Genomic DNA, 12,172 nt, shown 5'->3' with positions numbered 1-12,172 from the left:
AATGAGATACACATCATGATGGTTTCCTCTTGCCCCCACAACTTGCACTACACAACAGCCCGTTTCCTTAGAATCATCCTGAAGTAGCAGTCCTCTATCAAACAAGCCCTTAGGCCTTGTCCCGCTAGGTTGTGTGCCATGGTTGTGCTTCATACAGCTCTGACAGGAGTGAGTTTAGGGTCTCCTCAACACTTGGTGATACGAGAACCTGTCAAACAAGTTCGTTCTGTTTGCTGTCCTCTAGTATGGGCAAGACTGTGCATTCGGTGAAGTTTTTCAACATTCCAGGTATTGAGCCAAGTTACTGCACCAGTTCAGTGCCTATCAGACACCCTTAAGATTAAATGCTCCTGCGTCCTCCCCTCAAAAATGAAACCTAGTTCTCGGCCACCTGCATTTTCCCTAGGAACAAGGCCAGCACTGCCGTACAGAGGAGCCACTTGCAGCGTTCTGCCCACCGGCTGTACTGTGCACTTGGCCTGGAAAAGCCAGCCCACAGATACTTTCTCACTGGTCAGGCAAGAGTAGTTTTATGCAGCAGTTTGCTCCAATACAGCAGAATCTGACCTATTGCTACCTTGAACTCAGTGTGTTTTTTCTCTGCTCTGAAAGCAAGGTAGCAACAAATACAAATTTGTGTGCAGAAAGCACTTAAAAAAAAATAATGTGAGAGTCAGCAACTGGAAGCACTTTCAGAAGCTCACTGCTTTCCTTCCATTGTACTGCTACAAACTCATGACTACATCCTTCTCCAGACCACGTTTTAGTTAAAGGCTTTTATAAAGTACTGCCCGAGGATGGAGGAACACTTAGGATAAGCAGCAGTTAATTCTAGCACCACAGTGCTGAGGCAAATGGGTTTTTTACTCTCCTTGCTTTACGCTAACAACCTCCAGGCACAGTTTGCATGAGCTTTTTTGGGGGCAGAGGGGAACAATGACATAACAAAAACATACATCCCCAACCGCTTCCGAAAACTGAAGCCTTATCCCTTTGTCCTTTGAACAGCAGGCTACGCTGTTTGTCACTGCTGCAGGAGTTGAAACAAGCTGGCTTGTCTTCAGCTTCAGCTGCCGTGTGATACAAGGCTGTTCCTTCCAGTTCCCACACCAACTGCTTTCCTGCACAAGAAAGATCTCCACAGGAGCAAGCTTTGGTTACAGAAATGGGTGGGGGGAAAGTCAGTGCTCTTGCAACAGCTGAGCACAGACATTCAATCTCGGTGTATTCCACAGCTCAGCTTTGCCTTTTGGGGGATACTTGAGGACTGGACAGCTTCAAGCTTAGAAAGATCTTTTTTCTCCTCTGAACTGAAAGGCAGATATGAATATGTATGAAGGAGGCGAGGGGCTAAAGGACATCTTTAAAACAGCATCACACCCCAACATAACAGATAAAAATCTAGTGGTACCGTAGCTGAATGTACTAGTGCAACGAGACTAGAGGCAGCTGCTGGACAGCCATCAGTTTTGCTTATTCAGGTGCGCGTGATTTTGTCTGGAGGCATGAAACCTGTGTCACCCAGTGTTCGAAGTGCCACTCTTCCATTGGGACGTATCACCAAGTGAGTTATACTGCCATTGTTAAGAGACATTCGCAGCCAGCCTTCTGGGGGGAACTGCAATGCCCTATTGAAATAAAAAAAAAAATTACTGAACAGTTACACTGACATGCCCTCACAGCATAACCTTCTGTTCCAGGTAAGGGGAAGAAAGAAAAGGGTTGGTCATTCTGCAGCTGGCATGCAAACACCCCCACAGCCAGTCAGCCTTGGGAAAAACAGTGTTCTTGTGTGACAGATACCAACCCGCAGCGTTGGTAACTGGACCAGTGCCAGCAGTGCCCTTGCATAAGCAGAGGCCAGCAGATGGGTATGATTATTGCAGACAGGATTAATTCAAATCGACAGCAGGTAGGAGCTCTAACATCAGGCCGGTTGCTGGAAGCGCACCGAGCAACCGCCTAACAAACAGGACAACAGATGGCCTGGTTCCAGCTGGTCACTGCGCCCACTGCAGCACCACACAACCCTGTGCGCTTCAGGACAGAGAAGATGGTTCACACCCACACCCACCCACGCCCCCCCCCCGCCGCGTCTTCCTCACCGGAGCAGAGGCGTAAGTGGCAAACGGCACACTTTTACGCGCTATTTTAGCCTTACCACCATGGGTATACCACGGTAGCAACAGCACAGAAGGGGCAGCGAGATAGACGGGATCCATTCTACTTGCCCACATGTGCCTATGGAAAAAATGGACCAGAGCCGCTCCCCATCAGCCACACTGTGCCCCAGAAGTGGCAAGAAAAAGCGCCTTGCGCTTTTTGTGGAAACACAGTATCTCAGCTAGTCTCCAGCTATTCTAAACTTCCCAACCAAACAGCCTCAGGAGTTCAATCAATTGTAATAAACAGTTTGAAAAAAATACCGTCTCAAACCTCTTTTGCCTCAGATACTGAGGAATAACTTGGTTTTGGCTCCTATGACAGCCTTTTAGAAGGGCTAAGAAATTAAATAACAGCTACAGCCAAGCTGGATTGAAAGGGAACGCTACATGGATTGTGTTCAATTGTGGTACCAGATAGCCTGGAGTGGAAGGCACAGAAGAGAGTTTAAAAAGAGGAGGGAAGAAACACTGAAGAGAGAAAAAGTACACAAGTATTTCAGAAGACGCCTACAGGCAACAGCAAGACAATCTTTTTTTCTGGCACAGGAAAGAATATTCCATTTACCTGATCGATAATTTTAAGTATAGCAGTTTTGAAGAGCTCTAAAGCAGTCCACAGAGCAGACAGGCTAGCACTTAACTAGATCAGCTAAATAAAGCTAACTGAAATTGTTGTAGGTATTGATCAGATTAAAGTTTAATCACATCTGTCCTGCTCAAGACAATTTATCTTGCAGACGGTGCTTTGTTGATAGGGAAGAGGAATAGAACAGACTCAGCTGACTGGATACAGAGACAGAGATCCAGAACTGTTCTCTCCTTCGTGAACAACCTTGATGTCAGCAGAAAGATCCACTCTCCCCTCTAATCCAATATGGGATGGTACAGCAAAACCACACTAATACAACTTGAACATAATACAAAAACTTCCATTAGTAAAGAATTCCCAAAACTAAATCAATCTTTCATTATGCAAGATCGAATTCACGTCACCTCAAGAAGACGCATCCAGTCAGATGCTCTATTTGTTGTCTTTTCCAACAGTCCACACAGGCATTGTCCTCAGGTTTATGGGCAGCAGAAGCATATGGTATTAGAGTGTGTTCAGACATACAAAAAAAAGGTTTCGAGTCTCACCAATGAGCAATTTTCACTTCAGAATTAGAATGCAAGTGCTCTCATTTTCAAATGTGTCGTGTATCTGCAAATTAATCCTGCAATGAAGTTGCAGAAGCAGCTGCTCACAATGCAGGCACTGATCTCCAACCACTTCCAAACGAGCCAGATCAACACACCTCCCAGCTCAGCGCTGCCATACACCAGCACTATCTCAGTGGGACTACGACCTTCTAAAGGACGCAGGAGAACACGCCGTCCAGCACGTACCTGCACACAATGTAGCGGATCACGTTGGCGTGGCAGACAAAGATCTCGTAGCTGTCTTCTTCCTGCTTTGCATCAGCTCTATGAATGAAGTTTCGAAAAGCAGCCTCAATTCGAGCTCCATCTTCATAATACTGCTAATGGCACAGAGTTCAGAGTTAACCACAGCTCAGAGCAGCACGTGCCAGTGTCTGCACTTGCAGATGCGCTGTGTCGTCTTCTTCACAGGGACGCACACTTGAGCCTGAACTAAAACTTGAGGATGGCGAGTTACTTTAACTGTTCTGTGCACTTACTGGGGAGGAGGAAAGTATGCAATTGCCTAAGGTCTAGGTGAAAAGCATCAGCTCAGACACTGAAAGTTATTGCTACTGTCAATATTAAGTATGCTATTTATAAAAAACCCCAAAACATAACAAGAAAAAACAAAAACTTAAGTAAAAAGTTACCACAGCTTCTGGTTTCCAGTGAGAGACTGGAGGGTCTGGTTCTATAGGTGCTCCCTCTCTCAGCAGATCAGTACTAATTTTTTTGACTCCTGAAATATTAAATACACATTCAGAAAGGGGTTGTTACTTCACACACCACTGCAAACAAGCCCACAACTCTACAACCAATACATTTTCCATAGTCTTTCTTCACAGAATTCTTCCTCTCCAACCTAAAGACCAGTTGAGCCCACACACTTCCTGTCAGGGTGTGTGAATCTCCAACACAACTGTTTTGTTGTCAGCACCATGAAGCTCATTCCAACGGAGAACAGCCAGACCAGCCGGGCACGGCAAGCTGAGTCCTCCCAGGCTGCTGCACTTGGAAGAAAAGCACTTGCAAGGTGTTAATCTAAAGCTCTATGTCAGTTAATGCTTACTGCTCATTAATGGAATTAATGTTAACACTACATTTTATACATTTAATATTTATAGTAATATTTTAATCCTTACTCTGAGGAAGGAAAGATGGTTTGGGGGGTTTTTTCCCTTTGTTTTGGGGGTTGGGGGGTGGTGGTTTAGTTTTGTTGGTTTGGGGTTTTTTTTGAAGCAGCAGAATGGTTAAAAGAACTGACTTTCACCTTGTCATACCTGATTATCTGCTAAATTACCAGACAATTATCTACAGCCAAATATCTTTAGTTTAGATTCTAATATGTCTGAATATCAGGAAAAAACAAACAAACAAACAAACAAACAAAAAACAACCAAAGCAAACAACCAACACACCACCCCACCACCCCCCAAAACCCCCAAACACAACCACCCAAAAACCCGTACAGACAAAACAATCACGCATCCCTGTTAAAAAGTCCCCACACCCTTGTGAGTGTGCCACAGCTTCCCCCGCACCCAGGGCGGCACAGCGCACATGCAGGGCCTGTTAACTAACCCAGCAAGCACCAGTACAAGAACTGGAGTTCATGGCCCTCTTCCCTCCTGCACTACTGCCCCGAGACCGAGGCCTGCACCAACCCTGACGACCTGTGACAGTCTCTGCTTTACAAAAACGTGTAAGTGAAAAGCAACCAGCCGAGTTCTGCCACACAGGCAGCAGCTAGTCACTCAGAGGGGCAGGTCCCTCATATTTTTAAAGATGAACTGGAAACAAGCAAAATTAGGGGTTTTAGTTTCTTTATAAATACAGACATATTCACACAGGGCTAGAAGTTGGCTAAATAACACCTCAACTTTAAGGTCAAGACTAGAAGGCTACTGGAAGCAGTTTTAAGGATCAGACGACAATGAAAAAATTAAGGGAAGTCACTTACCTGGGAGATGTTTACTTATAATTTCAGTTGTTTCAGTTGCTCTAGTCATGGAGGAGTGGATAATCTGATCAAATTTTAATCCCAAACTCGCCAGCCTGTGTCCAGTCAGTTCAGCCTGCTCTCGTCCTTAAAAAGAATATTCATTATATATATTGGTGACACTCGCGTAAGCGCCTCACACAAACTACCAAGTTGGCCAGCAGACGTAAAAGGTCTCCAGCGATGTCAGTTTTTTCCCTTTCAAAGAGTAATTGGAAAACGTTTTTACCAGAGTCACTACTTATTCAGATCAAGCTTATTGGCCAGACAATTTCAAGTCATATTTCCATCAGCAGGAAAAATAAGTTGGGGTTTATTTTTAATTTAAAAAAAAAAAAATCAAAACTTATTCAGAGACTTCCACTAAAGTATTCAATATCCCTGCTAGCCCCATCCCAAGGGAGCCACTTCCAATAAAAGACAGCGCTGACCCAAGCCATCTGCCATCACTACGTGCAGGGAGCACAGGAGAAGAGACTCCATCAAACCGATCCACTCAGATCCGACAGTACATTTTTCATAAAGGCAACATTGGCTTGGAACAGCTAAGAACCACTTGGACATCCTAGGGAAGGCTTTATTCCATCTTTTAGGTAGGTAGGCGAAAAGACAACAGACAGTTTAAGTAACTTAGCCAAGGCACAGGGTAAGACAGGATGAAGATTATACTTTGTTTCCAGTTTAAGATAGCACTTTAGTCCTGAAATTAGCATTTCACTCCCATTTGCACACTGGTGATTAAGACTTGGGGTGGGGGAAGGTGTTTATACTAATCATTTGGCACCAGACTTCCAAAACCTCAAGCAGCACTGCACAATAATAATTCTTCCCCCCTCAAAACAGTGTTGGCATACATATAATCAAGAAAGTGTCCACTCCTTTTTCAAGTGCACTATTAAAAAATAATAACATACTAATTAACATGAGACCCAGTCAATGGATCAATGAATTAAGATTAACAGACACAGAGGTTAGTCTCATTTCATGTAACTGATCAGCAGTATTCCCAGAAACAGTCATTAGTAGCAAAAGTGAAACGTATTTAAAGACTCCAACTGAAAGGAAAGTCAGGGGTAATTCTTCTTAATATAAATCAGCAAATTAACTAATGGAAACACAAGATACCTTTTAAGAGAAATCTATCCCAAAGTTAGTCATGGAGCTCTGTTTAAAAGCCTTACCGCTGGGGAATTACATCAGCTAGCATGAAAATTTGCTCAAATTAACTTTAAGATAATTGGAAGTTTCCTTTGTGAAGTTTCTTTATAACTGTGTTTAGAAACCTGTAAAGCATGTCTCAATGTTTAGACTAGGAGGATCAAAAATGGAAAACCCAAACTCATTCATGACATCTTGACATTCATGTTAGTCATGACAGCTTTGTGCAGCAGCAGTACCGCAGCCCGCGGGGTTAATCCAAGGCGCGATTACTGCTAGTTGAGCTATGATCTTCCTGCCACAAAGGATCCAGGAGGTGGATTAGGGTTTGGCAGTGAGACCCAGAAGGGAGCCGAGTTACTGACCTGCAGTCATCAGGACAGCAGCACGTGAAAAGCCATTCTCTCAAAATGCAAAGTACAGTGCTTCTTGCCATACATACCCAGTGGGGTCAGAGTTCGGTCTTTATCAGCCCGGCCATCCAAATTATACTGAGAATGACGGATGAGGAATATGTGCCTGGTGGCTTTTGCTTTGCAGTGACCTAAACGTGAGGCAAGTTCTTCTTCCCCAGTTTCCTCATTTTTCTTTTTGAGGTTGATAAGAGCCAGTGGTTCACGTCTAAACAAACACATTTAAAACACCATTTTTAGATAGGGGAGACTAAAGGGCAGAGGAATTTTACAGATGGGTTGTCCTGCCTTATCACTAGATACAGCTGAAGTACTAAAATTGACTATTTAGTCATTTATATTGCAAAACTGATTCAAACCATTGTGGAGAGCTATAAATAAAAGTCTGCATTAAAAAAAAAAAAAATGTTAAAAGGTGTAACTGACGCAGATAAATTTGCTGTTTAGTGACAGCCACCTCAATCAATTCTTGGGAAAAATAAAAAACAATAAATGCAACAGAAAAAGTTAAATCCTAATGCAAACAGATGGTGTACACTAAAACATACAAAAGGTACAGTCTGTCTGGACAAGAAGATTATAAACACTAGTAAACACTTTATCTTTGAGCTCCTGTTGATTCCATGGTTATTCTTGGGATTTTCACTGATTTTCAGTCACAGGTATAATGGTAGGTTTTTTGACAAAACAAACTAACTCTAAATGATACCCAGGAAAAGAGGAAGAGGTGTTGACTGATCATAAAGGAAAGAAAATGTTCCCTATCTCAAAGGCCCTGTGATAACACCTACAAAATCTGCACTTTATCAATCACATTTACATCGAAGGACTAAAAAAACATCCCCCCCCAACAATATCCTACAAAGACTCCAACTTTCTGCAGTGCACATTGAGAACTATTTTGTGCTTTAAACTAGGTCACATCAGGTCTCTCCAGTAACATTTTTTATTTTTCAGCCTGGAGTGTTTATTTATCCTTTCATCTTTTTCATCATTCTCCCTTCATGCCACTTCGATCTTTCTCCCTTTTGTCATGGCACCCTAGTCTCCCTTTCTGCGTACCATAACCGTCCCTCTTGCACATCACCCAGACAGCTGATCCGGTTCCTCAAGAGGACACAGGGCACAAAGGATCTTCCCCTCCCTCCCTCAATATCATCGATTAGTGCCACAGATTCCCTGCTGCTGACACCAACACTGCACTACCATCATCAACCCTGTCCAAATCTTCCACAGATTATCTTCTGGTCCCCCCTCTGCACTGATCCCCTACCCCATTAATATAAATCCTTTTGCTATGTCTCTTCACCTCGGAGCGTAAATCCTTTCCCTTGATCTCACACCTAAAGAACAATTTATTTCATATCAGACCTCACTTCTTCCATTAGTATAATTAAACTTGTTTCTTTATTTGTTTATAGATTTATTTAATCAAGAATATAATTTTTATTCAGTTTGAGACAAAGTAATTTGGTCATAGAAAATTGCTGCTTCATATACCTATTTCTACAGTTCACAGCCAAATTGGCTTTAAAGAGCCCTGCATCCATTTTGCTTCAGTAAAGACATGATTTCTATTAAACAATGAGGCTCAACACATTCCTTAAGCTGCTAACGCAGTTCAGCAAGGCATTAAAACTGAAACAATAGTTCAACAACAGGAAGTTCCATTGCTATTTCACAGGACACTTCCTTTGATTCAGTAGAAACTATAGTGCTGGAAAGATACATTAGGGAAACAGAAAAAAAACACCTGAAAAATTCAAGCACATTTGTAAAATAACATAGGGATTAATTCATCCTATGGCAGAAACACGTAACAAGAAATGCCCGAGTGAAAGTCCTGCCTTCTCCCGCCAGCACCTCTGGCGTTACTCAATGGTAACAAGCACTTTGAAAAGCAACACATGCTTTAACAAGTTGTGAGTGGACAACCAAGCTCAACGGTATTTTTAGCATAAGATAGTTTTAGAACATTTACGAGCAGGAAAACTTTTAATACTGCTAAGACTTAAGTAGGTTCTTTTAGGCCACTGAAACTCAGAAACTGACAAATGCAGTTTTCTGCATTCCCTTATAAAAAAAAATCATCCAAGCTGGGCAGAACTTTGCTAAAAAGCAACGGTAGTGCCAAGGAGCATCTTTAAGCCTAACTAAAATGAAAGTATCACTTCATCCCCAACAGTGCCCTTCTCACCTTTCTTCCAGGAAGTCCTGCATATCACCAAAACATATCAGTCAGCCTGACAAATGACTTAATTCTTGTAACATACTTTGAAATCTAGGTATTTCTGGTTTTATTTCTAATAAAACTATTTGCAAGAACCACTCAGAAAACACAGGAAGGTGCCTGAAGCCCAGAAATTTAGACAGTAATTAAAAGCCTTTTTTTTCCCCCCTCTCACACCAAGCTTTCCAGTTAACATAAGCTTAATTAGAACAGCCTTCAGATAAAGTATTTTATATGAATGAAACTGTGTCTAGTTTTCTCCAAGAACAGAGCTGCACAATTCCTGTGCAAGTGGCACAGACCAATGCAACATCCTAGGTGTAGCATCCTATCAGATCAATGGGAAGTCTGAAAATGAGATACTTGCATTCTTTTGTTTCAAACTTGAAAAGCCATCAGTTGTTAAGAATATTCTAATACCTGGTTATTTCCTCACAACTTGACTTTGTAAATCATTCCCTGCCCTCTGCCCACCCCCAAAGAGAAGTGGTCAGAGTATTTGTGTATTTATAAGCCATCTAACAACTTCACATGTGAAGCGTTTCTGCTCATGTCATCCAAAAATCAAAATTAAGACTTCAACCAGGTATAGCCAAAGCCATACCACACCAGCTGGTAGACACCAAGCAGCAGAAAACTAAAGTCTATCTGTGATAATGTAATTACATAATACACATCCACTGTTTGCACACTATAATGAACGGTGATATAGTACATTATCCTTCACTGCTATAAAGTGTCATCTAGCTTTATCTGTTCAGACAATCGTGACAGCTACATCAGCTATACCACAATCTCTACTTCCTGAACTGGCTAAATAAATTAAAAAAAAAAAAAAGTTACACGAGTCTGAAAATACTTTAGAACCCTTGAAGAAAACTGACCATTTAGCAGAACCAGAAAGGCCAGGATCTGCAGTTAAACAAGTAGCTTTAGTACCTTCCTCAATGTAACTGTCTAACCAACTAATTTAATTGAAGTTTTATTTTTATAATTAGGGTATATGTAGCCCTATTTATATAAGCATCTGATTCTGTAGCATCTCAAAAATCAAAACAGGATGCATTATACAATAAAAATCTGCTAGTGCTTAAGCTTGGATTTACTATGATTAAACTGGAGCCTGACATAAGTCTCCCTGGGGAGATAATTCTACCAGACGGAAGCTAAATGAGCCAAAGCTCAACACATATATTTGCACACTCTAATTAAAGAATCAGGAAAAAAATGCAGTTAACCCTTGGGTGAATGCACTTCAACACTACAAAGAACGCAGCCAACTTCGGTTCAAAGCAACATTACAAGGATTTAAGAGCAGTAACTTGCAGTTATGGTCAACAGCCTTGGCCAACAGAAGCAGGCGGCCTATACATGCCTGGCACGTGCAAACGATTGTCACTCACAAGGGTGCTGTCATTAAACAGAAAAACCTTGGTGTAGACATAAAGCGATACTGAGATGCGGTTAACACTGTGTTGAAAAAAAACAGGTGCATCTTCCACACTGGGCTCACATGTATCACAAACTCAAGGCTCTGCAATCCCACTGGATGAAAGCACTACCATAAAGGGGTCTGCGCATCTTTACAGCGGGGGAAGTCTCTGAACTAAAGACACGGGGCATGCATCCCTTCAGAGGACTCAGGTGCCCTAGAACGTCAAGAATTTTGAAGAACATCCAAGAATTTCAGCTACGTTCTGCTTTGAACAGTTCACCACCTAAAACTGGACCTGGTAACGAGTCCTGCGAGCTCCTGACTTGCCCCTGGCGCACTGAGGCGCTGTCGCCCCGGGCTCTGCACTGCCCACAGCCCGACGCAGCCGCGGGCTGAGGGGGCCCGGGTCAGCGAGAGGCCGGTCCGGTCCAGGGGCTCCCCGGCCGCGCCGAGACAGCTCCGGCGGGGAGCCCGGGGCCTCCCCTTCCCCCGGTCCCGTCAGAGGGGCGCTCACCCCCAGCCCTGAGCCCGCACACACCCGTTCCTCCACGCACGACTCCGACGCGGGCGGATTTAAGGGCTGCTCCCTCCGCCGCCCTCGCGGCGGGGGGTCCCCTCCGGGCCCCTCACCACGGCCGCCGCCCGGGAGCGGGATCCCCACCCAGGCGGGGGAAGGAGACCCCGCCACGGCAGCCCCGCCGCACCTACCTGTCCCAGTTGCTGTCCCAGTAGCCGCTGGTACCGGCAGGTCTCTCGATCCAGCCGGGGGCGGGTGGGCAGGAGGCGGCGGCGGCGGCAGCGGGCGGCAGCAGCAGCAAACCCGGCGGCGCCGCGGAGGCGGGAGGAACGGCGGCGGCGGCAGTTCCCCCCGGCCGCGGCTCGGTATCGCCGCCGCGGGCCGGCTGCTTGCCCACGACCACGGCGGAGAAGAGGACGGAGCCGCCGGCCAGCCCGCAGGCGGCCAGCGCCAAGGCGCGGCGGAACGACATGGCGCGGGCGGCGGGCCGCGTGCCCCCTCAGACCCAGCGCCGCCCGCCGAGCGCGCCGCCCCGCCCCGGACGGAGCGCGGCGTGGGGCAAGATTCCTCCGCGAAGGCGCGCGGGGCGGGGCGGGGCGGGGCGCTCGGCGCTGCGCAGGGCCCGGCCCGCTCAGGCGCGGGCGCTCGGGCGGTGCCCGGGGGTTGGCGCCGCCTCACGACGGGGGGCCTCGGCCTTGGGCCTGGCCTCTGGGCAGCCCGGGCTCAGCCTCCCTCAGCCGCGGTGCTCAGGGGTCAAGCCGGAGGCCTCGGCCCCAGGGTGAAGGGGCTGATCCTGCCCGACCGGTCGAAAACCGGTTCCTGCCCCGGCCGGTTCACTGGGACCCCGGGCAGGGAAATCACCTCCGGCCCTGCCTGGTGTGAACGACCTAATGCAGGTGCCAGTGTGAGCGCTCCCGGCATGAATGGGAGGTTGCAATGGGTAAAGGGTGCGTCATATTTAGTTACAAGCTGTGAGCTGACTTATGTAGGAACCAGTCTCTTATAATAAGTCGGCACTGGGTTCCTGGCATTGGAAACCGGGAACCTGGGTTTTGGGAATACCAGTGGTCACC

General features: G+C 45.6%; 1 protein-coding gene across 3 annotated transcripts; it reads right to left on the bottom strand.

Moving 5' to 3' along the window:
• Positions 1-27: 27 nt before the first annotated feature.
• Positions 28-11,571, bottom strand: PGAM5 (PGAM family member 5, mitochondrial serine/threonine protein phosphatase). Of its 3 annotated transcripts, none has more exons than XM_086474150.1 (7): positions 11,399-11,571; positions 11,291-11,317; positions 6,947-7,125; positions 5,308-5,433; positions 3,998-4,086; positions 3,552-3,685; positions 28-1,628 (listed from the first exon to the last, which is right to left on the bottom strand). In XM_086474150.1, exons 1-7 carry the CDS (start codon positions 11,569-11,571, stop codon positions 1,478-1,480), a joined length of 879 nt encoding a protein of 292 aa, XP_086330276.1. In that variant the 3' UTR covers positions 28-1,477. The 3 variants fall into 3 exon arrangements, with proteins under 3 accessions (XP_086330276.1, XP_086330277.1, XP_086330275.1); XM_086474151.1 differs by having other exon boundaries at positions 3,552-3,682; XM_086474149.1 differs by having other exon boundaries at positions 11,291-11,571.
• Between the last annotated feature and the right edge of the window lie 601 nt (positions 11,572-12,172).

The sequence above is a fragment of the Leptosomus discolor genome, chromosome 16 (assembly GCF_034619465.1).
Source record: "Leptosomus discolor isolate bLepDis1 chromosome 16, bLepDis1.hap2, whole genome shotgun sequence".
NCBI lineage: Eukaryota > Metazoa > Chordata > Aves > Leptosomiformes > Leptosomidae > Leptosomus > Leptosomus discolor.
The sequence above is the reverse complement of the archived record's forward strand: the minus strand, read 5'-3'. Positions and strand labels throughout refer to the sequence as shown.

What these genes read in the sequence shown, in the direction of transcription:
- PGAM5 (XM_086474149.1), bottom strand. Translation starts at nt 11,571, where the DNA reads ATGTCGTTCCGCCGCGCCTTGGCGCTGGCCGCCTGCGGGCTGGCCGGC. An exon ending in TGGGACAGCAACTGGGACAG is followed by an intron (nt 7,126 to 11,290) that starts GTAGGTGCGGCG and finishes GTGTTTGTTTAG; the next exon opens with ACGTGAACCACTGGCTCTTA. An exon ending in CCGAACTCTGACCCCACTGG is followed by an intron (nt 5,434 to 6,946) that starts GTATGTATGGCA and finishes ATTCTTTTTAAG; the next exon opens with GACGAGAGCAGGCTGAACTG.